The 27,657-nt window shown below is 36.3% G+C and overlaps 1 protein-coding gene across 1 annotated transcript; it reads left to right on the top strand.

Moving 5' to 3' along the window:
- Nucleotides 1-3,866: 3,866 nt before the first annotated feature.
- Nucleotides 3,867-27,133, top strand: MTNR1B (melatonin receptor 1B). The gene is made up of 3 exons (XM_074187910.1): nt 3,867-4,095; nt 23,870-25,384; nt 26,976-27,133. The coding sequence occupies exons 1-2, from the start codon at nt 3,867-3,869 to the stop codon at nt 24,733-24,735; spliced, it is 1,095 nt and encodes a 364-aa protein (XP_074044011.1). The 3' UTR covers nt 24,736-25,384; nt 26,976-27,133.
- Nucleotides 27,134-27,657: the final 524 nt, after the last annotated feature.

Consider the following 27,657-nt stretch of genomic DNA (forward strand, 5'->3'; position numbering starts at 1 on the left):
TATCCTCATTTTGTGACCATGGGTAAGTAATATCTCAGCTTCAATTTTTCTCATCTATAAAATTATAGGACCTCAGATTGGAAAGGACCTAAGAGTTTTTTGGTCCAACCCATACTTGAACAAGAATCAAACAAGTGCCTCCTATGTTCCAGGGTCTCTGTTAGGTGAGTGAATACAAAGATTAAAAACAGAAACTGTTTTCACGAAACTACATTCTCTCTAGGGAAACAACAAATACATAAAATACAAGCAAAGTAAATACAATATTATTGTGTGTATTGGGAAGTTGGAGGAGTGAAGGGATAGCTTTTATTAGTAGTCATTCTCTGTTTGAAGCCATCCAGTAAGGAAGACATCCAATCTTCCAGTGCTACCTATTTCACTTTTGCATAGTTCTAACCTTTAGGAAATTTTCCTTGATATCAAGTTTAAAATTGATTCTTTGTACCTTCTAATCATGGTGCCCAACAATACTAGTGGATACCTTCCTCCATTGAAGAGATCAGATCTTCAAATACTTGAAGATAGTTATGATTCTTCCTTCTACTGATCCTCATTGTATATGAATTTGAAACTCTTTACTACCATGATTACCCTCCTCTAAACACCTCACTTATCAACATCAGTATAATAGATTTGGTACTAGAAGGCTATAGATGCTATAGATTATTTAATCCAATCTCCCTTTCCCTTCCATTTTAAAGATGATGAACTGAATCCAAAGTGACTAAGTTATTTATTCAGGGTCACAAAGGTGGTGAGTAGCAGATTTGAACCTTTTTAACCCACATTTTCAATCCACCACTCTTTTCTATTGTTTTGGTCCTATAGAAATAAGAAATAACTATCTTTCAGAATATTTGTTTGGGAAGTACTTTGTGTTCCTTAATTGGCTATAAAAATTGGAATTATTATATATAGATTATCCTGTTTTATTTTATTTTATTACTTTATTCACCTTACCTGTAGTAAGATTAATCAGAAACAAGTAGCTAGTAGATGACACAATTGAATAGAGTGCTGGGTTTGGAATCAGGAAGACTTATCTTCATGAGTTCAGATGTGATCTGAGACACTTAGTAGCTCTGTAACCCCAGGCAAGTTACTTAACACTATTTGCCTCAATTTTCTCCACGGGTGAAATGATCTGGAGAAGTAAAAGACAAACCACTGCAGGATCACTAAAGAAAACCCAAATGGGTTCATGACTGAAATAACTCAACAACAATTATAAAAATGGTATAGTTTTATTAGACCCTGGAATCCTTCCCAACTTCCAATCTCACTGAGAAATTAGGTCCTCAGTAGTTAATAGTTATATATTTCCCTACTCCCAACCTAAAGGGATACCTTTTATTTTTTTAGGTTTTTTTTGGAAGGCAAATGGGGTTAAGTGGCTTGCCCAAGGCCACACAGCTAGGTAATTATTAAGTGTCTGAGGTCAAATTTGAACTCATGTACTCCTGTACTCCTGACTCCAGGGCTGGTGTTCTATCCACTGTGCCACCTAGCTGCCCCCAAGGAATACCTTTAAGGAAAGATTCTCTAATGGTACTAGCTTGAGATCCTGTTGTGGTATGTTCTTCTCAATATAAATCACCATTTATCATTAATACATCCCCTATATCATTGATTGTTCCAGTATTAGTGACACAGTGTAAACTTTACTAATTAATATCAATTGACTTTTGTACAAAGGGATATTTACTGAAAAGAGAGAGAGAGCAAGAAAACATTCCCCCCAATTAAGATCACACTCTCCCCTATACCAACTTTATCCCTGAGGAAAGTGAATTCACACTTAAAGTGAGTTTTATAGAATATTTATTCCATCAAATTCAATTCTGAATGTGTTATGACCACTGGACCAGTATCTCAGTTAGCTGGTTGATTCACTGCTGGATTGAATTTCATAGTTCACTCATCAGGTCTTTGCTGGACCCTTACTTGGCGGGTCTGCCTATAAACTTTATAAGCTCCTTAAAGGTGAGAATTGTTTTTGCCTTTGTATTTCCAGCACTTAGCACACAGTAAGAGCTGAATAAATACATGTTGACAAGACTTCTGGAAACTTGCTCTCCTAATAATAGTTACCATTTATATAATACTTTCTATAGATTAAGAACTGTCCTGTGTGCCTTACAATTATTTCATTTGATCCTCACACAACTACTCAGGGAGGTGGGTGTTGTTATTATGCCCATTTTATAGATAAGGAAGCTAGGGTCCTAACAAAGACCCTAGTCCTTATTGGCTAGTAAGCATTTGGGGCCAGATTTGAATTCAGGTCTTTCTGACTAGGTCTGACACTCTATCTAATGCCACCTTCAGTATTCCATAACCTAAGAGCAAGAAGGAATAGAAACAACAGAGCAGAAACTATGGCAGGGCCTTATATTTGAGGAGCCTGGATGGGGCGAGTAGGCACCTGATGGCATCCCTACCCAAAGGCTTACACTTCTTATTGCCTCTCTTACTAACAGGAAAGAGAGACATTGATTGGGCCAGTTGCCACATTTTGAATTTATATCTAATCCAAGTTGAGGAGCTAATCATCCCCTGTTGTTCCTTTCCTCCTCATCTATCCCTCTATTCTACTTGGGCTCCAGATAGATTTGGCTCCTTTCTCCTTCCTCCTCTTGTTTGCCCCACTCAGACTTGGATTTGCCTCATCTGGACTCACCCTCTTTAAAGGGAGATTTTTCCCCCATTCCTTTGGAAGTCCAGTTTAGGATCAGGTGATGCCTGTACTGTCCTGGACAGTATTCTTAGCTTCTGGATGTGACTAAATAAAATAAGTAAGACTTTTTTTTGTCAGCATTAGAGAATAAGAGCTGCTTAGGCCAAGTGAAAGAGCATGGTAAGGTTTAGTGAGAAGAGTAGACCACCAACTATATTTAGCCTGAGGACAAAAGTAGGAAGAGTAGATGGTCTGGGCTATGTGGTGAGGGATGTGCCTAGGGAGATGTGCCTGAGGACTATTCTAAGGGAATGCAATTGTGAAAAAAAACACAGGAAAAATTGGGTTAAAAGGAACATGAAAGATAGCCTTGATAGAGGAAAAAACCTCATAAATAATTCTGAAGGGAAAAGAATATTCTCAATTTTATGTCTTGGTAAATATGGGATATTTACATATTGTATATTATGATTCTCAATCTATTTTAATTTTTTTTAAATTTCAACTTAAATTGTTAACTTTTTTCTTTTCATTCAATTGTTCTTGCCTGACTGGGTTTATTTTTTTTTTAATTTGACTTTTCTTGCACAATACCTGCTTGCTTGTTTGCTTCCTTCCTTCCCTGAGTTCCCTACAGCAATTCTTCTACTTGCCCAGATCAGTGCCTTAAGCTATTGATTAAATGAGATAACAGGTGAAGAGCTTTGTCCCAGGAGCTCCTGGCCGCTGCCACAGCAGCCACTAAAGCATAGATCCCCCAGACAGAACAGTTTTGAGGGTATCCTCCCACTCAGAGGAGGGTATCTCCCGTTATTCCTCTTCTCTCCTCTCCTTCCCAATCCTTTTCCCCCTTGGATTCCTCCTGCTGCTATCTCTTCTCCTCCCTACCCTCAGGGAGCCAGAAAATCCTGGGTAGTGCTTAGCTAAGTGGGGAGTGAGTGCGTGGGGAGGGCGAAGCTCATTATAAACCTTCCTGAGCCAGGAGGGGACCAGAGCGAGTTGTGAGGCTGGTGGCTTGGGCGAGAGCAGGAACAGAAATAAAGCTAGGACCAGGGCTAGGGATGTGGGATGAATAGATCCTAAATCTCGGGCTTGTGCCCAATCACTTGCTGCTTCAACTGTGTGGTCCATGCTGCGGTGGAAGCAGGAGCTGGAACAGCAGCAGGTTGGGGAAGCAGAGAACCGAATGCTGGAGAATGGCTCTCTCCACAATTGTTGTGAGTTGGTCGGATCTGGCGGCTCTTTTGGCTGGGAGGAGGAGGCTGGGGACAGGACGCAGTCCTCCCAGGGTCATCGACCTCTTTGGGTGGCCCCGGCACTGTCCAGCGTGCTGATCATCACGACCACTGTAGACCTTGTGGGCAACTCACTGGTAATCCTATCGGTATTAAGGAACCGCAAACTCCGGAATACAGGTAGGCGGGTGGGCGGAACTGTGGGCATCTCTCTTCTTCATTTTACTCACTCACTGTCCCATCAGACTGCACACTAACCCCACTCCAAGTCTTTCCAACACTACTTTTGTTTTCCCCAAGTTTGACCCAGAATCTGAGTTGGACTCAGGACTTTTTTGTGATCTAGTTCCTAAGTCACGGAAAGTTCATCCCCTTCTTGATATTCATCTTGATTCAATAACCAAGTTCACTCACTTCCTGAAACTATTACCTTAGGTGTGCTTTTGCCAAAAAGATTGTTCCATAACTGACTCCCATTTAATGCAATTCTAGGGAGTGCTATCTACTAACAAATTTCTAACACATTCTTTTGTGCTTTGTGTAAACTGGGTCTCTTTTGATTGCTAGTTGACCTACTACCAAATAAAAAATAACTTTGTTGGCCAAAGAAATGGAATAAATATATCTGGAACATAGAAATAGACTGTTTCTTTGGAGATTAGAGGATTATTGGAAATATTTAAAGAAAGAAGCATAATTCCCCTGCATATTTGTGAGTTTAGAGTTCAGAATTTTCTCAGTCTACGCTTTAAGATTTTTTGTGCACAGTATTGGAAGGAAGAAAACTGAGTAGGGGGCACATCCTGAAGAACTGTTCTGATTAGTCATTAAGTTTGTCATGGTCCTTTAAGACACCATAGATTTATATCTGGCCTACTTCCATTATGTTATAGTTTAGGAAATTGAGCTCAGAGAGATTAGGTGTGCCTTGCCTAAAGTCATATGGGTAGTAAGAGGTAGATACTGGATTTGAACCTCTGATTCTGAATTTTTCCACTTATATCATACTGTCAAGAGAAATGGAAAAAATATTTTATTTGCAGTCTGCCTCGGGTATAAGACAAATATAAAAGAGTTATTAAAATGAAAAAAACTCAGGAACAGCAAGCAGTTTATATCATTTAGATAAATGTTGCTCAAGGGACCCATCCCATAAGGAATACTATTTTTTTAAGTAAATGTTCTTTTCTTTGACTAGTTGGATCCAGGATTTTTATACCAAAAGAATTATAGGGAGATTTGAATATCAAATCTTCACATATCTTCATATCGACACAATCAATAAATATTTATTAAGAACTTATTAAGACATAAGCACTTTGTACCATATCATCATGAATCTTCTTGATAGGAACTCTTTAAAAAAAACAAACCTCTTTTATGTATATAGTTTAATATTGCCTCAATGACTTAAAATTAATTTAAATACTTATGACTATAATAACTTTTTGAACAAAGTATACTTTCCATTTTATTCAAATAAAATTTGAATATTTTCTAATAGGACTATTTTCTAAATATTCCTAAATATTCATAATAATTCCTAAAAGGAAATTGTATTCAAGATTTTTGCAAGACAATTATGGCTATTTCTTTAAAGTTATAAACCAGAACCAAAACACCAAACCTTGAAAAATTCTTTGCATAATAACAATTCGCAGTTATGGGGCTTATGAAGTGATTTTCTCACAACAACCTGGTGAGTTAGGTGCTGTTGTTGCACTGTATCTGACTCTTCATGACTCTGTTTGGAGTTTTCTTTGCAAAGGGCCTGGAATGGTTTTTGCTATTTCCTTCTGTGATTCTTTTAAAGATGAGGAACTGAGGCAAACAGGATTAGGACTTTCCCAGGGTCACACAACAAGAAAGTATCTGAGGCTGGAAGATGAGTCTACCTGACTCCAGGTCTAGTACTTTATCCACCGCCCCACTTAGCTGCTTAAAGTAAATAGTACAGGTATTATTATTCCCATTTTGCAGGTGAGGAGATTGAGGTTGAGAGAGGTACATTAACTTACTTTAAGATCATATAGTTTTGGGGAAGCTAGGTAGCGCAGTGGATAGAGCACTGGCCCTGGAGTCAGGAGTACCTGAGTTCAAATCAGGCCTTAGACACTTAATAATTTCCTAGCATGTGGCCTTGGGCAAGCCACTTAACCCAGCAAAAACTAAAAAAAAAAAAGATCCTATAGTTTTACATCATAGAGTCTGATTTGGAACTAGGTTTTCTTGCTTCAAGTCCAGTGTTCTTTTCATTATTCTACTGTTACTATTTTAAAATGCTTATAATAGGAAAGAATAATAATCAGAAAAGCCATATTCAAGAATATTTATCTGGATTCTTTTTATGTCGAGGAAAGATTTATATAATTTTCTAAGATGAGAAATAAGTATTTCTATACTCTTTTTTATGTTTAGTCCAAAAGAGGGCAGTTCTCTTATAGTTGGCAGCTGGGGCATGTTTTTCTGCTCTAATGCATCTTTTTATGTCCTCTCTCTATTAGAAGGGTATAGTGTGTGCATAGTGGGATTCCCCATCCTCACAGCTGTTCCCCTTCTCTTTGTAGGAAAAAAATCCTACAGAGAGTAGCATATATTTATAAAGGTCAAATCATTTACCTTCTGTCAGTTTCCTCATTTGTAAAATAAGAATAATAATAGCATTTGCCTCCCTTAACTATTGTGAAGATAAAAGGAAGTAATATTAACTATATAATTCTTAAATCATGATATTTATTATTGTTTCTATAAGGTTTGCAAAGCACTTTACATATGTTACCTCATTTGAGGATCTAAACAATTCTTTGAGGTGCTATTATTCACATTTTAAAGAGAAAACTGAGACTTTGAGAGGTTAAATAATTTGTACAGATTCACATAATCAGTAGGTATATGAATCAGATTTGAATTTAGGATGCTCATCCTGATCATGTCTGGGACTCTATCAGTGCCTTTCTTTGCTTCACCCTCTTTCAGATTCTTTTGGGTTCCCTGCATTTTGGGTGCTTTAAGTGTTTGGTTCAATGGAGTAATATAAATATAATTGAATTGCTGGTACCTCCTTTATTCTAAGTTCTTTCTCTTGCTTGAATCTACTACTCTTGAGCAACAGAACAATAGTTTTCAACCCTAAGTTGTATTTATTCTGAAATGTTGGTGACTTTCCCTGGTCTTGTGATTTAGTCAATTCAAAGTTGATCAGTGTGTCTAATGGTAGTATCCATGAAAATTACTTCCTGTTGACTTTCTACATTAATGAACTCTCTAAGAAAAAATCTCTAGGGCCAGATGGATTCCAAGTGAATTCTACCGAACATTTGAAGAACAATTAATTTCAATACTTTATAAACTATTTGGAAAATTAGGTGGGTGTCCTACTAAACTCATTTTATGATACAAATATGGTGCCAATAGAGCTAAAATGGAGAAAGAAAGTTATAGACCAATTTCCCTAATGAAATATTGATGCAAAAATTTTGCACAAAACACTAGCAATTTGAATAGCCAACCAACATCTTCCATCTTTGGAGATCAGCAACTCCTCATTTTAATCACTGTGTATTTATTAAACATCTTCTATATGCCAGAAACTATGCTAGTCACTGGGAAAAAAGACAGAAAAGGATTCATGAAGATTTGAAGGTAGCCTGAGGTAAGTTTTAGAAGAACAAGAGATTCTAAATGGTAGAGATTAGGAGTCCATTACAGGTAGGGGAGACAGTTGTGTAAAGGTCCAAAGGTTGTGACATGTCTGAGGAACAGCAAGAAGTCTCATTTGACTGTACTGTAGAATGCAAGAAGTAATATATATGATTCAGAAAAAATAGATTGGGGCCAAGTGGTGAAGGGCTTTAATGACTCCTTATCATTCTAGAACTATAATCCTGTGGGATCAAATTTCAAATAGAGGAGTTTAAAATTGTTCCTACAAGTAATAGAAAGCCATTGAACTTCATTGAATGGAGAGTGACATAGTTAGGCATAGACTTTAGAATAAAATCACTCTACTTCTCTCTGTCTTAATTGTAGATAGTTGTGATGAAGGTTAAGTGAATTATCTATGGTCACACCAATAGTATGAGTGATCCTAGATCTCCCTGACATTGAGTCTAGACTTCTATCAACTCTACTATGTTTTCTCACTGGATGCATTGTGTCTATCATTATTGTCCTTAAGGTTAGTTAAAATGTGATACTAATGATTAATGATATGGGACACTGGAAAGAGTGCACATCTTGCAGACAGAAGAACTGAGGTTGAATAATAGTTCTGATGCTCATCAGCTATGAGATCTTAAGCAGATCCTTTCATCCCTTCTGTGCCTCAATTTTCCACCTGTTAGAATGGAGAAACAAGAACTATTACTATTTACTGTTTTTTTAGGTTTTTTTGCAAGGCAAATGGGGTTAAGTGGCTTGCCCAAGGCCACACAGCTAGGTAATTATTAAGTGTCTGAGACCGGATTTGAACCCAGGTACTCCTGATTCCAGGGCCAGTGTTTTATCTACTACACCACCTAAGCCACCCCTTACTATTCACTGTTAAAGACTTTCATGTGACAATGATTTGGGGGCAACTTTCTAAGGTTATATATAAGTTATAATTGCTTGCTGATTTCCATCTATGAAGGAAGTTTTTCATGTTGGGATTTCCCCATACTAATGAAGCCTAAACTTGAGGTTTTTTTTTAAATGGCTGTCAAGTAAAATTTATTGAATATTTTCTATGGGTCCAACATTTTTCTTCATGCTAAGCATGGGGATGATGTCAGCAAAGAACCAGAAGGAAGGAAACAAGCATTTGATTTAATAAGCACCTTCTATGCCTCAGTCATTGTGCTAAGCATTTTTAAACATATTATCTCCTTTGATCCTCATTAACAACTCTGGATAGTAGGTGTCATTATTATCCTCTATTTTACAATTGAGGAAACTGAGGCAGAAGAGGCTAAGTAACTGCCCAAAGTTGCAAAGTTAGTAAATGTTTGAAGCTGATTTTTGAACTCAGAACTTCCTGACTCCAGGTTTACCTCTTTGTCTAGAGATAGCAAGCAAGGGAACTTAGCATGGGCACTGCTAGTGAGTTTGGTTTTGCAGGCAATGACACAGCCTTGGAGCAGGCCCAGGGTGAGAGCAGTTTCAATGAGCATATAATGTTCCTGGGGATGGTATTGGTTTTTTTAATTTTTTTTTGGATTAGACCTATGATTTCATTGATATGTGGCACTCCCAGTAAGCAATTCCCTGTACCAAAGAAGATAAACACTTTCTATAAATGATAAATGTGCTGTGTTGTCTGAGACAACAAGAAGTTAATGCTTTAATCAGAGTTATACAGCTGGTATATTCAGGACCTGCCCTCAGAAGGTCCTCATTGAAGGAGCAAGGGAAAAAATTGGAAGCTTGCCCAGAACTTTTCCTCAGTTCCTTATAATCTTCCTTTTCAGGACTATCTGCTTATTATAATCTAGTTTCCCTATTTCAGATTCTGAGAGTGATCTGGACCTCAAGGAGGGGTGGGGAGGGGTTAAAAGGGATATTAGACTTGTTCTGTCTTACTCTGTCATTCTCTTCATGATAAAGTCCCTTTAAGTTCACTATCACTCTAGAAGTCATCTTTTATCATTATTTCAATTCCTTTCTCTGGATAGGTCGCTATCACCTGCTTCTCTTTATACTGAACGGTTGTCTGTAAATTAAACAGATTTCTTCACTTTTCTATTACAAAACCCACATTTTATTCGTAACTTTTTTGCCTTCATATCACAATCCTTTGGTGGGGAGGGGGAATACCTTTCCCACAGAAGTCTCATTTGTGACAAAGAAATGCTATTACATTGAAACCTGATATATCTGACAATGGATTAAATATTTTCCCCTGGAAGTCCCTTACCTTTCTTCCATGAAGCAGAAGTTATATTTCATTATCTGTTCTCTTGAATATTTGCTATTAAAGCTTTATTGATGTTATTTTCATATATATATATATTTGTGTGTATGTGTATACATATATCATATGTATATACATATATATATATAATATTACTTCATTTTTTCCATTAGTTTTTCAAGGACTGAGACATTAGCTTCATTTTAGTGATATTTTATTTTCATTGCTGTGCTTATATGTATATAAATATATATATTCTTTTAGTTCTGCTTATTTTGTTCCTTATCGGTTACTACAAATGTTTTTCTGAATTCTTTGCATTCACAAACTATAACCATACAATATTCAATTATATTCATATGCCATAGTTTTTCAACTGCTAATCAATTGATCAGTACCTATAGTCTATTCTTTTGTATATTGGAATTTTATTTCTATCTTTGACTTTTTTGAATAAATGTACAGAGATGGATAAAAAGGGGCAAAAGATAAGGAAGATTTAGTCACCTTTCTTATATAATTTCAAATTGATATCTTGAATGCTTAGACTAATTTACAGTTTCAATGACAAGCTATAAATGTGTCTGGCTATACTCTACTCTGTTAACACTTCTGGTTCACTTTTTTTATTGTCATTTTTGCCAATTTTCAGGGCATGGGTTGAAAAGCCAGAGTCATTTTTATTTTCATTTCTTCTTAATGTTTTGTGTCAGATTAAACAGAGACATGGATTTTTAGGGTTTTTTTTTTTTTTATCCTGGGATAGACCTGGTTTCTTATACATAAAGACGCCTTGATTTGAGGCACAGGAGTCATAAGAAGCTTAGAAACCAAGAAATCAGCAATGGAAAGACAGAAAGCAAAAGCCAGAAGACCTAAAAAGCCAGCAGATGCAGAGAAGGAGAACAGTAAAGGAAGGTTCAAGGTGATTCTAGAAGACCCCAGTTGATTAGAAACAGACTCTAAGAGGGCAACTCAGTGGCTGGAGCACCAACCCTGGAATCAGGAAGACCTGAGTTCAAATTTAGCCTCAGACACTTGACACTTACTAGCTTTATGACTTTGGGCAAGTCACCTAATCCCATAGCCCCACAAAAAAGAAAAAGAAACTAACTCTGAAGTTGACATTGGGAATTCTGATTGGACAATAAAAAACTCTGCTGTTTGAAAAGAAAGGAGAGTGTTTTGGAAGAAAAGACTTAAAAAGCTGGGATTGTTTGCCTTGCTCTTTAGTGTACAACTTCAGAAAAGAGTAATTCCTCAGAAACTTGCCCATGTTACTCATTATTGTCTCTGTGTTTTGAGACTGGAAAACAGTTCAAAGCTCATGAACAGATACGAATAACTTTGTGGATCCCCAGTTTAAGGGATCTACAAAGAGATCACTAAAAGAATGCCACCTCACACTCAGTTAAGCAAATTCCAAGCTTAAGATTGCTATTTGCTAAATGAATTTAGCATTGTTTCAGTGACTTGAGAACAGAAGATAATAGTTTTGTTCATCAGAAGAATCCAGAAAAAAGAGCTGTTCTGCTCAACATGGTACAGAGTAGTTAATAAAGGTACTAAGGATTTTAATGCCAATAGTCCAGGCACATGGGTTTTCCTACTCATCTACCTTACTCCTAGGTTCCTACAGGTATGTACTTATTGTCCTCCACAGAAACTGTATGTACTGGTGGAAAAGTGTGGCCCAGATTTATGGATGAACTATTTTTTTAATTATAGAATCACAGATTTTAAGAATGGAAGAGATTTCAGTTACTATCTGAAATTCCTACTATACTAACCCAACAAGAGAAGCTGATTGAGCAGCAACTCTTCCTTGTTATGATCATCAATTCATTTGTTTCTTATTATTAAATGTTTTCTGTTTAAGAATTAATGGTGTCATCTTGACTGATTTGTGTAAATAAGAAATACACTGCTGGGGGGTTAGAAGCTGTGAGCTGTAAATGACAAGCGTTTTCATATAAGGGGTACCCTTAATCCTGTGACTATAAGTTACAGTAGTGCAGTTGTCTCTTCTGGGAACTCTCAATCTGTCAAATTAGGAAGGGGGTGGGGTGAATAAGAATAATCCAGGTTAAAGGTGAAAGAGGAAGAAGGGAAGGAGAGAGTAAGGGTGCCAATTGCTATAACTGGACTACATTTTATATTTGTAAATGGGAATCACCAACTAAATTATAAACTCCCAGAGGGAAAAGACTGTTTCATTGTTATCTTTATCCCTTGAGTGCCAAATATAGTGCTTTTCAAATTTTTGGAGAAGCCATCAACTTGTAACATCTTTGAAGTGACTAATTCTTAGTGTGGAAATTTTCTCCACTCATATAGATTGGCAACTTGGTTATAATTTATCATTTTAGAGGGTTGCCTTGGATGTTGAGAAGTGGTACCACCAGCCTGTGGATGCATGACTAATATGTATCAGAGACAAAATTTGAACCAAAATCTTTACTCCAAGACCTCTATCCACTACATGGTTGCTTTATTCATAATAGTGTAGTGATATTTGAGAATGGAACGGTATCCTACAATATGTAGTTGAACAGGAAAAATTTCCCTCTTAACCCAGATGGTGATTTTGACTGATCTTTAAGCTGGCGGTGGACTTCAGTGAAGGCTAAGAGTTCTTCAGAGACTTACAAAGTAAATGTGACAGATTGAAATAGCTGAGCGATAGTAGCAAAGGGAATCAACTTTTCCAACTCCAATAAATATTTAACAAACTGAGTTGCAATCAATCAGTGACACAGGGCAATGAAAGAAACAGACCTGAAATCAAGCTGAGCTATGGCAGAAAAGAAAGAGATGGAGGAGGTTCCTTAGACCATAAACAATACCTTAGAAAACAAACCTTTGTCCAGAGCCATTAAAGGACTGAGGGAAATTTCCTTCTGTACCTGCCAAATATACTTTTTTAAATCAATTTTTTCCAACTACATGTAAAGAGTTTTTAGCATTTGTTTTTTGTAAGAGTTTGAGTTTCACATTTTTCTCTCTCCTCTTTCTCCCCCTTCCCTTTGACAGCAAGCAATCTGATATAGGTTATATATGTATAACTAGGTTAAACATTTCCATATTAGTGAATCAGAACAAAAGGGGGGAAAAACCAAGAGAAGGAAACAATCCATAAAACATAAAACAAATTTTAAAAATTGAAAATAGCATACTTTGGTCTGAATTCAATCTCCATTGTTCTTTATCTGGATGTGAATAGTATTTTTCCATCATTAGTCCTTTAGAAATGTCTTTGATCAATGGTACTACTGAGAAGAGCTAAGTCTATCATAGTTGTTCATCCTATAATATTACTGTTATTGTGTGCAGTATCCTCCTGATTCTCCTCACTTCACTCAGCATCAAAAATATGCTGTTTTAAAATTATTTTATTTTAATCCAATTATATATAGAGAAAATTTGCAACATTCATTTTCTGTAAGATTTTGAGTTCCACTTTTTTCTACCTCCCTCCCTTCCTTCCCTCTCTCCCTTTCCCTTGAGAGCAAGTAATTTGATATAGGTACATGTACAACTATGTTGAACATATTTCCATATTAGTCACATTGTGAAAGAAGAATTAGATCAAAAGGGAAAAAGCCATAAGAAAGGGAAAAAACATAAAATCAATTTTTAAAAATTGAAATGAGCATGTTTTGATCTGCATTCAGTCTCTGTAGCTCTTTATCTGAATGTGGTGCTTACTTCTTTTACCTAAACATTTTCTGAATCTTGATTTTTGCCTCAAAATACAAAGAGGTCAGAAGTTAGCTAGAAATAAACATAAATTTAAATGAGAACTTTGTCCTAATTGGAGACTCTCTGCTGTTATAATTATATCCCTAACTTTACATCTGATATAAATTTCATAAGGCAACTTAGATGGAAACCACATGAATGTGAGAGACCATTATATTTCTCCTCACCCACAAGTGGTCTACCTTCTACATTTTACCATCCCTAGTCATCACATCACAATTCTACTTCATGTTTCCAGAGAACCAGATGCCTCATGGTTTTTCCAAACCTTCTTAGCCTTTGGGTGGTTATTCACTGGAGCTCAAATCCATTAACCTTGGACTTTATTACCTAAGTTCTCTAAGCTTTCCAACTTCTCACTTCAATTATGACTACCTTAATATCTTCCCTCCCAGAAAAAAATTAACTAATTTTAAATCCTGTAATTATGTCTTTAGCTGGATAAACCAGAAAAGCTTGTAATCCTCTTTAATTCTTCTTATGCAACACCCAGTAGAGAAGGGTCATAAAGACTTTGATGTTTCTTGCCTTTGTTTTTAGATATCTGGCTCACTATTTAGACTTAATGCTGAAATATGCCTATCAGAAAAAAAGTGGTTATACTCTATTAGACCTTTTTGCTACTCTTAATGATTACTTGTTAAAGTTGTGAAAAATATCAGGAAAAATGGAAGTTGGGAAGGAAGCGATCCATAGATGAGGCTTAATTTTGTCATAATTTCAGTTTGCTCAGGTTGGAAGGGAAACTAATCCACAGCAAGCCTAGAGGTTTAGCCAATCTGTGTCATTAGGACTAGAGGACTTACTGGAAACCTGGATGGGAGCCCACAACATCCTTTATTGTGTCCAGAGTTTTTATATTCATGGAAATGACTCCAAGCTTGAAAAAACCTGGATTTAAATCCATTTTCCTAATTATAAACTGCTTGATTATGGATGACATACCTCCTTTATGGACCTTCATTTCTTCATATTCAAAGGGGGAGATTTGGATATGATGACCTTTAAAATTCCTTCTAACTCTAAATCTGTGATCCATGGTGAGTTTGTGAACATAGACTTTTTGCACAAAAACTTAGTCTAGGTTTTTGGGATCTAATTCTGTTCACAGATATTGTGGTTCCCAAAAGTTATTTCTGGCTATATGAAATTCTACATAAAAATGTAATACCAAGAAGTTCAAATATGTGAACTTCGTTACTTAGGGTAAATTACCAGAGAAAACATACAGTCTTCTAGATAAGTAACAGCAAGAATTAACATTTAATGATGCTTTAAGGTTTTCAAATAATTTAATAAACTTTATTTCACATGATCCTTGAAACTACCTATGTTGTTCTTGTTATTCATTCATTCGGTCATGTCTGACCCTGTGCAATCTCAAGCACCATAGTTTGTCCAGTTGATCTCCATTATTTCCATGACATCATCATTTTTTCCAATAGATTCGGTTTTCTCATTAAATAGCCAAAGTATTTCAATTTCAGCTTCAGTGTTTGGCCATCCAGTCAATAGACTGAACTAATTTCTTTTTCAGAATGAGTGATTTGATCTTCTTGCTATCCAAGGGACTCTCAAAAGTCTTCTCCAGCATCAGAGTTTGAAAGTGTCAATGTTGTGGTGATTACAGTCCAACTTTCACAGTCATATATTGCTACTGCAAAAATCAAGCTTTGACTATACAGACCTTGGTTGGCAAGGTGTTGTCTCTGTTTTTTTAAGTTTACTGTCTAGATGTGCATAGCTTTCCTTCCAAAAAGTAAACTTCTTTTAATTCCATGGCTGCAGTAGCCATTTGCAGTAATCTTTGTGTTCAAGAATATAAAATATGATACTGCTTACATTTCTTCTCCTACTTTTTTCCAGAAAGTGATCAAGATCTTAGGCTTTTTCCCCTTTTTCTTTTACATTCAGCTTCAATACAGCTTTTACACCCTTTTATTCTCTTATTCAGTTTCTTTCTCCTCTGTTTCTATCATAAGAATCTGCATATCTAAGATTGTTGATATTTCTCCCAGCAACATAAATTCCAAATTTTGCTTCATCAAGTCTGGCATTTTGCATGTTGTACTTTGTATATAAGTTAAATAAAATGACAATATATAGCCTTGTTGTGCTTCTTTTCCAATCTTAAAATAATGAGTTGTTCCATATTTAGTTTTAACTGTTGCTTCCTGGTTTGCCTGCAAGGTTTCTCAGGAGACAAGTAAAATGATGTGGTACTCTCATCATTTTGAGAATGTGGCCATTTTGCTGTGCAGTCAATGAAGCAGGTGTTTTTTTCTGAAATTGTCTTGCTTTCTCCATAATCCAGCAAATGTTGACAACTTGGTCAGTTCCTCCATCTCTTCAAAAGCAAATCTACTCTTCTGGTAATTCTTAATTCATATATTGCTGAAGACTAGCTTGTAGAATCTTAAGCATAACCTTGCTAGCATGCAAGGTGAATGCAATTGTTCAGTAATTTTATTCACTCTATGAGGTAGATGTTATTATTGTGCTAATATTATACATGAGTTAAATTATATTTACAAAGGTTAAAAGACTAGCTTAATGTCACCCAATAAATATCTGAGGTCAGATTTGAACAAATCTAAATCCAGTGCTCTATCCACTATGGTTCTATGCTTATATAATTGTTGTATCAATGATTAATTTATCAAGTTTTTATTTCTTATTGTATAACAAAGCAAAATTTTTATTTTCCAAATTAAAATTTAATTAAAATTAAATTTTATCCTTGCAACTGATAAGCATTTTTTCTCTTTCTTTCCACTACCCCCTCCCATTAGGTAAACAAAACATTGAAACATAAAGAATAGTGAATTAAAGCAATTTTAGAAATGTGTAAAAATGAATCTTATTCTGCTTATTTAGTATATCGAGTTTCTCAGGAGGTGGGAAACATTCTGCATCATTGGTCCTATGGAAACATAGTTGATGATTGAGTTGATCAGCATTCTGAAGTCTTTCAAAGATTTTTTTATGATATTAAGTGTTTAATATATGGTACAGTGGATAGAGCTCTGAGTTGGAATCAGGAAGACAGAGAGTCAAAGACAAACATATAGGCAGGTTAACTAAGGTCTCTGTCCTTTTAATACTGTCTCCCTTTGGATGCCATCGGCAAAAGACTCAAAATGCAGAGGGCCAACCAAGAATAATACCTAAGGATGACTAACACCTTTTCAAAAGACACTCCAGTTTGTGTTCTACAACTATAGTAAATTAAAAAGGCTACTATGTTTAGCAAATGGGAACTATTTGCAGAATACTTATACATGCTCTAAAGTCTCTCCAAGGCATTTCCATTACACAACAACAAGGCTGCCCTGGAAACAGGCTCCCCAGTCTTCCTTTCCTTTACCCTATTCAGGTTCACATGGTTTGGACTTATTGGCCAGTGCCAGTTTATACATGCATTTCTCCTTAACACTTGCAAGGAAAGAACTTGTTTTCTGAAAATGCCTTAATTTGCTATCCATAGTCATATGAAAAATTGCTCTAAATCATTAATGATTAGAGAAATTCAAATTAAAACATCTCTGAGGTACCACCTCACACCTTTCAGATTGACCAATATTATCAGAAAGGACAATGATTGGTATTTAAAGAGATGTGGGAAATCTGGGACACTAATACATTGTTGGTGGAGCTGTGAACTGATTCAACCTTTCTGGAGAGCAATTTGGAATTAATACTTAAAGGACAATAAAAATATATTACCCTTTGATCCAGCAATACCACTACTGGGTCTATACCCTGAAGAAATCATGAAAAAGGGAAAAAAACATCATTTGTATAAAAATATCCTTTTAGTATCTCTGTGGTGACAAAGAATTAGAAATTGAGGTGATGTCCATCAATTGGGGAATAGATGAACAAATTGTGGCATATGTACATTATGGAACATTATTATTCTATTAGAAATCAGGAGGGATGGAATTTCAGAGAAGCTTGGAAACAATTGCATGTATCAATGCCAAGTGAGATGAGCAGAACCAGAAGTGTATTATACACCGTAACAGCAGCATGAGGGTGATGACCAAAGTTAATGGACTTGCTCATTCCATCAGTACAATAATCAGGGACAATTTTAGGGTATGTGTGATGGAGAATGCCATCTGTATCCAGAGAAAGAACTGTGGAGTTTAAATAAAGACCAAAGTCTATTATCTTCAATTAAAAAAAAAGTTGTCCTATGTACTACATAATTTTGCTTTATCTAATATTTTATTTTTGGCTCAAGGATATGATTTTTCTCAATATATTCAATCTGATAAATGTATAACATGGAAACAATGTAAAGATTATCAGACTGCTTTCTGGGGGGAGAGGGAAGAAAGAAAGGGTGGGGGAAAAATGTGTAAAATTTAAAACCTATTAAACAATGATAGGTAGAAACTACTATTGCATATAATTGGAAAACAAATAGCCTTAATTTGAATACTAATAACTATATTGTATGCAATGTTTATTTTAATTATTTTATTTTTAGTCAGAACACCTTCTGTGACAGGCCTTCCCAGTCCTTTCCCCCTTCATTCCACCATTGAATTTTTCTGAGGTATCCTTCTTCTACTTTGCATATATCTTTTATGTGTTTGCTTATCTTTAGGTTATCTCTCTAGTAGTATATAAACTCCTTTAGGGCAGGAACTGTTTTTTTTTTGTGGTTTTATTTTTCCCTTTCTAGAAATCAGTAAAGCTGAATTAATGTTTGTTAATTGTTCTGGTTCTTATAGCAGGTATTATAGGATATAGATTAGGCAGGTATTATATTTATATTTTATACAATATATTTGTATTATTCAATATTTTTGTATTTACACTTGTATAATTATTTGTATTTTTACAATATATTTGCATGCAATATATTATATATTAATAGTATTTTAATATATCACATTCATATTATGCAAATATGCTATCATTAATCAAGAACAGAAATTCAAAGATTCAAAGACAATAGGATACTATCACAGTTCTATACATAAACCATTCCAACTAGAAATATGCTGCATTATTCCCATGAACTGCTGGACAGCTTCCTGGGGAGTGGGGGATAGGATGGGAAGTATGATTGCTAATTTGAATAAATCTGATCTTTGAGAAACGAATTAGGATAATTTTACCATACTAAGGATATGTTTCCCAGCATGAATGGAACTGTAATTCTATACATAAGATGTCCCTATTGACAAAGATTAATGGGGTACAGCTACAAGTGTTGATTGAATGTTGCTAAGTCAAAACCTTAACCCTGGTGTTACTATAATGCAATGGTGCTTTGATGATATGGGAAAGATCTACATCTAAGTCCCAAGATGGTTCTGGAAGAGGCAATAAGAAGGATGTCTTTGCACAATACTCCTTTCACTTTAATCAACATAATGTGCAAGTCACATCATCATTCAACTGATGTCAAGGTCTTCTTCAGTCATGAAGGACAACAATAAATTAATTATTCCTGTATTATATTCTCATTTTGGAGATAGGAAACTAAAGTTCAGTAAAATAAAATTATTTGAAAGGCAGCTAGGTGGCACAGTGGATAGAGCACTGGCCCTGGAATCAGGAGTACCTGAGTTCAACTCCAACCTCAAACACTTAATAATTACCTAGCTGTGTGGCCTTGGGCAAGCCACTTAACCCCATTTGCCTTTCAAAAAAAATAAAAATAAATAAAATAAATAAATAAAATTATTTGCTCAGAGCTGGTAAGTTGATTAGAGTTAGTAGGCTGCAGAGATGTGATTCAAACCTCAGGTTGACTCCAAGACCAGTATTTTTTCCACTACCTCATGTTCAATAATATAGGCTTAATCAAGTTCTCTTTTTCTGGACCTTTCCAGTATTCACTCTAATACCATCCAGTATTCTCTCATTTTATCAGTTACTATGTCATTATCATTCTTCCCTGGTTGGGTCTTCCCCAGAAAGTTTAGATATTCCAAAGCCAGATCTTTTTTGAAAAAGACAAGATTTGGATATAGTATATATAGTATGTATAGTATAATAAATTTAGATAGAGGAGAGATGGGAAACAGTCTTCTATTTTTTTTCATTCTTAGGCTGGTCCTTTTTCTTTGGGAGAGGCAGTGAATGGTCTTAAAGAATCAAATTAGCTTGCCCTTTGGATTGGGTCTTATCTTGGTCAATTTCATAATCTTGTCATTTATGTTTTTCTAATTATTCCTAACTTTGGCTAAGTTACATTGACCCAGGAGATACCACTTGCCATTTTCATTTGTAATCACTTTAGATTTTGGACTATGTGTGTATATCTGTGTGTGAGCATCCATTAATAAAGCTACTAAATCATATTTTTGTTCTATATCTACAGTAATCCTTCCCCATCTGACCTAGGCACAGGGATATCATTTCTATATTATTCTATAAATATTCATAAAATGCCCCTACAGAAGCTTATTAGCAAACCCATGTGCATCTTCATGTCTCAGGAAGAAATAATGGGGAAATGATATCCCCCTTGACTATAAACCATGAAAGCTGGTCCTGATTTTGTCTTGGATACAAAACAAAGCTTCTTCCTCCAGAAGAGTTCAAAAACCCAGGTGAATGTGTTGCTTTAATTAGTTGATCTGCTGGGCATGTTAGTAACAGCCACTGCATTAAAAGAGAATAATGAGATCAATTTCCAGTTTTAGAGGACCGTGTGGAGGCAATGAGTGGTAAAGAGTTTATAGTCATGAGACACTATGGGCCAGAGACAGGACTTGAATACAGACCTTTTTGACTCCAAGGGAGGCTCTCTGTCCATTATATCACACTGCTTTTTGTCTTCCTGTGATTTCATCAGTAAGAGGTAATTCTTTTTACCAAAGTAGGTCTATATCTTTTCCTCTAATTTATAATGTTGGAAATTTTCCTGGGGGCACTGAAAGACTAAGTAAATTGCCCAAGATTACACATTTAGAATGAGTCAGAGGAAAGATTCAAGCCTAGGTCATCTTGACTCCAAGACTAATTCTCTATCCACTGTCATCTTATGGATGCAATGATCCAAATCCATCCTTGATTTTGTGAAAATGAGTAGGTAGATTCTCAACTATATTTACATTAAATTCAAGGCATAAAAATTCAAGTGCAGAGAGGATTGTTAAATGATCATTAATGAAAAAGAACCTCCTTATTAGCATTGCTGAGTTTATATTCCCCATAGATAAACTCTTTCCCAATTAAAGTATGATTTCTCCCTTCTGTGACTTTTCTCCCATTTCTGACTTCTTCTCAGACACATATTGGCAGTAAAAACTTATAGTCATCATTAACAAAACTGATGGCTCTACCCAAAGAAGGTGTTCTATTTCATTGACCTTTGGGATAATGTTGTTATAAAGCTGATATCATACATAACCTTTCATGTTGCCTGCAGATGAAGTTCCCACCAAAGATCAGGCAGGAGCTTTACTCTGAATTCATTGCAGAGACCAAGAGAGCCTTTCACTTTACAATCACTGGGTAGTAAATGGGTTTCTGACAGCTATCTGCTTTCAATGGATGAAGAATGAAATTAGAAGACTCTGAGTCATTATTGTTTGAGGGAAAAACATTTTAGGGTTCAAGGGTGGTTCAAGACTAACTCACATAGTTTTGTTGTTGACCCCACAGGCAATAGAGTGAATTCATGGATTGGTCTTACACTGATTTAATATTTAGGTCAGTCCAAGGGACTCTCATAGAGAGATATTTTTATCTTACTCTTCTTTCCTGATGTCTCTGTTATATTTGAAGCACCATCTCCTAATGGAAACTCTCTCCTCTCTGTACTTTCATTCTATTTTCTCCTGGTTCATCTCTTATTGTAATTTTCAGGGAGAGGTCTCTCATCCATCTCCTCAGTCTCCGTTATTGGCTCCTCATTAATAGCATGCTTTCTGATTTGGACATTCCTCCAAGATTCAGCTCTGGAGCTTCTTTTCTTTTCTATACTGTCTGCATTGATGAGCGTTCCAATGGATTTAATTATCTTTATTCGGATGATTTGAGATCTCTATATCTATCTCCAGTCTCTCAAGATTTAATCCATTACCAATTACCTATTGCATATTGCTAACTGGATGTCCCAGAGACAACTCATATTCCACATATCCATAACTAAACTCTTTTATTTTCTCCCTTTCCACTTAACCTAAATTTCCCTATTTATGTCAATGGTACCACCATTCTTATCTCTCAGTTTCATAATCTTAATACTAAGTGATTGCTAATACCCCTTATCACTAATACCAAGAAGACATCTATGAGCTATGGAGAAGAGAGTACCTAGTATACCATGAGTGTACAGTAAATATTTTATTGATTAAATAGAAAAAGTACTAAAATTAAAAAAACTCTTAAAATTCTTGAATTTTATTTTAAGGGGGAAAGTGATTAATTGACCATCTCCCCTGACTCCCAATTGTTGAAGCACTTGGTGCTTCAAAATAAGCAACTTGGTCCAATTTTGGCACTTAGGCCTGCTTGAGCCAATGAGGACTGGTCAATGGGGGAATAAGGGTGGGGAAGGAGGGAAGCTACCCACTTGGCAGACTTTAAAAGAAACACACTCCACTTCATGGACTATTTCTTCCTCCCAGAGAAAGATATGATCATCTCAGGAACATATCCTACTTGTGAGGGGTGGAATAAGAATATCTTCCCCCTTTCCTCCTTTATGTTGGCTCTGAATACTTGTGCTGCCTAGGCAACCTGGAGCCTACATCTTGGACCTCTAACTGCTCCTTCTGCTTAGAGTTCCCTTCCTGGAGTATAGCAGCCCAAAGAGCTACCTCAAGGAAATGGCTAGTCAGATGTGGTGTTGATCTTCCTCTCCCTTTCCATGGCAGTTTTCTCCAAGAAATTGCAGAGAGCACCTCCCATTGTACAATTACTGAGGCACTCCGTAATGAAATCACCACTCCTGAAAATCTATCTTTAAGAACAGATGAGGGCGTCTAGGTAGCACAGTGGATAAAGCACCAGCCTTGGGGTCAGGAGTACCTGGGTTCAAATCCGGCCTCTAGCTGTGTGGCCTTGGGCAAACCACTTAACCCCATTGCCTTGCAAAAAAAAAAAACTAAAAAAAACAGATGAAAGGCACAATGAGGAGGGGAAGAGAGGAAGGATCAGTTGATTACCAACATACTACTAGGAAAGGCACATATTATAAGACATTATTCTAGCCATTCATTCTTTTATTTTAAAGTACTTGAAATTGGTTGAAATACCTCAGGCCAAAGCTGGAGAGGGTGGAGAGAGTTCTAAAGCTTCCTGAAGGGAAGAAGTGGACTATGACCTGGGCATTTCATTTTCTGTCATCCAGTTCATCAGAGGAAATTATTTTGCCAATAAATAACACTGGCTCCTTACTCTCATACATTCACATGTCTAATAAGTTGCTCTATTTTGTCATTTCTACCTCTACATATCTTGCAATCATCCTTTTCTGTTTAATCCTTTAGCTACCACTATATTTCAGGTTTTCATCTCATTGGATTCAGACTATTTTAATAACTATCTAATTGGCATTCCTTAATACATATAATATAATAATAAATATATATAATATAGAATAATTCCTATTCCAAACTATACTCCACTTGCACCAAAGTGGGTAGGAGTTTCTATTTCTCTCATGCTTAATATCCTCATATCTAAAATGATAGAGTTGAATCTGAAGGTTCTAATGTCTCATCCTTTTCCCCTTTTTCCTCTTCCTCCCACCCCTGCCCCATCTTCTTTGTCTTCTTCAACTTCTACTACTTCTTGTCAATCCCAGCCTAACTATGATCATTTGTGACAAATCAGCATGATATATGGATCCTCTGAATCAATATTTCCTACCTCTGACACATGCTGACTGAAGGATCTTGGGCAAGTCCCTTGACTACTCAGTACTCTTGGCAGTTGTCTAAGATTATCAGTTGTAGAGAGAGTTTATTCATCTGGAAGTTTCTGTCGCTATCCTTACCTCTTAGGATAAATGGAAGCAGGAAGTAGATCACACAATTAAAGCAAAAACTAAATAGGATTTTCTTGAACCAAAGTGCAGAAAACAGGAAAGAAATCTAAATGTCTTGCAGATTCAATAAAGGACTTAAGGATATATTTTTGGAATGAATGAGCAAATTCTTTGGTTATAGAACATGATGTTAAGTGTCTGATATACTGGGGATGGAGGAAGAATTTAATTATTGATTTTCCAGTAAAGTACCTCCATTGATCAGGTGTCTACCACATGCATTTATTATAGATGCAATCTCAAATGACTGTCACTTCTCTTCTCTCCTGCCTTAGGTAATATGTTCTTGGTGAATCTCGCTTTGGCAGACCTCATGGTTGCCTTGTACCCCTACCCCCTGATCCTGATGGCCATTTTCCACAATGGTTGGGACCTGGGTGAGATACATTGTAAAGCCAGTGGATTTGTGATGGGCCTCAGTGTCATTGGTTCTGTCTTCACCATCACTGCAATTGCCATTAATCGGTACTGCTGCATCTGCCACAGCCTTGGTTACAAAAAGATCTACAGGACTTGGAACACCATCCTCTATATCTGCCTCATATGGGTCTTAACAGTTATTGCCGTGGTGCCCAATTTTTTTGTGGGCTCCTTAAAATATGACCCCCGTATCTATTCATGTACATTTATCCAAACAGCCAGTGCTCACTATACCATTGTTGTGGTGGTGATCCATTTCCTTGTCCCTATCGCCATTGTTACTTACTGCTACTTGCGGATCTGGGTGTTGGTGATTAAGTCCAGGAGACGAGTCAAGTTGACAATGAAGCCCAGGCTGAAACCTAGTGAGATCAGGAATTTCCTCACCATGTTTGTGGTCTTTGTGATATTTGCCATTTGTTGGGCTCCACTGAACTTCATTGGTCTAGTTGTAGCCATTAACCCTTTGGATATGGCTCCCCGGGTCCCAGATGGGCTGTTTGCTACCAGTTATTTCCTGGCCTATTTCAACAGTTGCCTGAATGCCATCATATATGGTCTTCTCAACCAGAATTTTCAGAAGGAATACAAAAAAATTCTCTTATTTCTATGGATACCAAGGCTCTTCCTTCAGGGCATTTCCAAAAATGGAACTGACAGTCAGAAGAACAAGCCTGCTGCTTTAAACAAGAACCACTCAATAGAGACCAATACCTTGTAATCTTTCTACAAAGTACCTAGAAGGAATCAGTGAAGCTGAGATGAGTTCTCTGGCAGAGTAAGGAATGGATTGGTAGAGTCTTTGGAGCAGATGAGCTTCAGGATCATTATTTTTGTATTTTGTATACTTGTATTCCACAAGTATTTGACTTGTGGAACCTCATCTTTTCTTTGATCAGCTAAATTTTGGACAAGATGCTTAGAGTACCAGTACAAATGTGTGGTTTACTAAGCTATCTCTTTGTACAGCAACACTGCTCTCCCTCATTTTCTGCATTATAGCCCTGGTTATTTGACAAATCTGAGGAAAAATGGAGTTCCATAAGGCAGCAAGGATCTGTTTTCTGGTCTGCCAACATTTCCCTATGGGATTTCTGAATCTACTGATATTTTGACCTCTTGGAGTCGTGTCTTCACTGTTTATTCAGAGACAAAAAGACTGTCCTTCCTAATATGATTGCAAGACAAGTCCTACATGGGGGAAAGTCAATCATTTGACCAAGGAAAGTCCTCAAAAAAAATCTCAGCAAAGGTAGCAAACAGCTCATATCTCTCCTCCATCTTCATTATTTAAGTGAAAAATGGGTGACAATAAATAATTAGGGCAGTCTTTAGAAGGAAGAAAAAGGACTATGCAAAGTAATCAAGGGGTAGGTAATGGGAATGGGAAAGGTAAGAAAATAAGCCTCATCGTTTGCTTTATTTGTATGTATATGCATGGGGGTGGGGAGGCTTTTTTATTAAAGATTTTATTTATTTTGAATTTTACAATTTTTCCCCCCCAATCTTACTTCCCTCCCCCCACCCCTCCACAGGAAGCAATTTGTCAGTCTTTACATTGTTTCCATGTTGTACATTGATCCAAATTGAGTGTGATGAGAGAGAAATCATATCCTTAAAGAAGAAACATAAAGTATAAGAATAACCAGATCAGACAATAAGATAGCAGTTTTTTTCCCCTAAATTAAAGGGAATAGTCCTTGAACTTTGTTCAAACTCCATGGTTCTTTATCTGGATACAGATGGTATTTTCCATTGCATACAGCTCTAAATTGTCCCTGATTGTTGCACTGATAAAATAAGCATGTCCATCAAGATTGATCATTGCCCCCATGTTGCTGTTAGGATGTACATTGTTTTTCTGGTTTTGCTCATCTCACTCAGCATCAGTTCATGCAAATCCCTCCAGGCTTCCTTGAATTCCTGACCCTCCTGGTTTCTAATGACATACATACATATACCACAGTTTGCTAAGCCATTCCCCAATGGAAGGACATTTACTCGATTTCCAATTTTTTGCCACCACAAACAGGGCTGCTATGGATATTTTTGTACAAGTGATGTTATTACCCTTTTTTCATCATCTCTCCAGGGTATAGACCCAGTAGTGGTATTGGTGGATCAAAGGGTATGCACATTTTTGTTGCCCTTTGGGCATAGTTCCAAATTTCTCTCCAGAAAGGTTGGATGAGTTCACAGCTGGGTGGGGAGGCTTTTCTTTTAAGTATCATTAGAAAGTCACCTCATTCTCCACTCTGTAAGTCATTGTTCAGCTTGTTATAAATAGTCTCTGGGAGATTCCCAAAGATTGGAGGAGTCACCTAATTTAGAGTATCCTGAATCAATCCCATCCTTCCATGAAGGTAGAAATAAATGCAGGTGGTATGCTGTGTTTACATAAGCTGCTCTAGTTATAGTCTAGCTATGGCATGATCATCTCCCTAATGTCAGTAAGGGAGAAAGAAGAAAAGAAAAGAAAACTGAGGTGATGGAGTGTGCTCTGGAAAATTGATTGTTAAATTTACATTGTGAACATTCACACATTGAAAGTCATACAAACTACAAATCAGGGCTTGATTTATTGCTTTTGCTTTTTGCTTTTGATTATCTAGACAAGAAAGTGATGGAGAAAATGTTAATAATGATATTAAATTTAAAAGTGTGTTGTCAATACACATTTCCTCTTCTCTCAATCAATTTTTAAATATTTACATTTCAGTACAACGTAGGGTGGAGGCGTGATACACACACATACACGCACATATATATATATATATATATATATATATATATGCATGTATATGCACATATCTGAAACTTTCATAGTCCACAGGGAGCCAAGGCTTTCTGAACAACAATTTGTCCTTTGTTCACAATCCCTTCTGTTTACCTTATCACTCAAATGTTACCTAATATTACTTACAATTCACTAATCCAAGCCTCTCTACTTTTTTTCCATAGGTTCCTGTTGTTGGACCTGGACTCTGGGGAAAAGGATAAGAATGGGGCAAGAATGGGGACATCTAGATACATATGTGATTAAGACATATGTGTATATATAAACTCACATATGTTTATATATTTATATATGTACATGTGGTATACACACATACACGCATCAGGGCTGTTTTAAGCTTAAGAACTGGATTCTCAATAAAGAAAATTTTGCCTGAAACTCTTTTGCCTGGGGTTGTTTTCCAATAGTCCAATAACTTCTCTTTACTCACATTTTTCTGCTCGCAGTCTCACAGGTATGTTGCTTGCTTTCATTCCTCTTAGTGCTCCACTCACTTTCCAATTTCATTTTTCACGGTTATTGTAACAACTCTCCCCCCATACATAAGTACACCAGTTCATATTCTTAAAAAGCTTTCTTCCATATATGAAGTCATTTGATCTTTGAAGCAATTCTGAGAGGGATCACCTCAGAGTCAAGAGTTCCCTGTTCACATTCTGCTATCCTAAGGCAAAGGTTTTTGTGCATCACAATCCCCATTGGCATCTGATAAACTGAATTTCTTCTCAGAAAAATGTTTTTAAATGCTTAAAGTAAAATTCTTAAGATGACAAAAGAAATCAATTATATTCAAATGAAATTATTAATATTTACACATACATATACATAAAAACACATAAATGTAAA

This window comes from Macrotis lagotis, chromosome 1, assembly GCF_037893015.1.
Source record: "Macrotis lagotis isolate mMagLag1 chromosome 1, bilby.v1.9.chrom.fasta, whole genome shotgun sequence".
Classification (NCBI taxonomy): domain Eukaryota; kingdom Metazoa; phylum Chordata; class Mammalia; order Peramelemorphia; family Peramelidae; genus Macrotis; species Macrotis lagotis.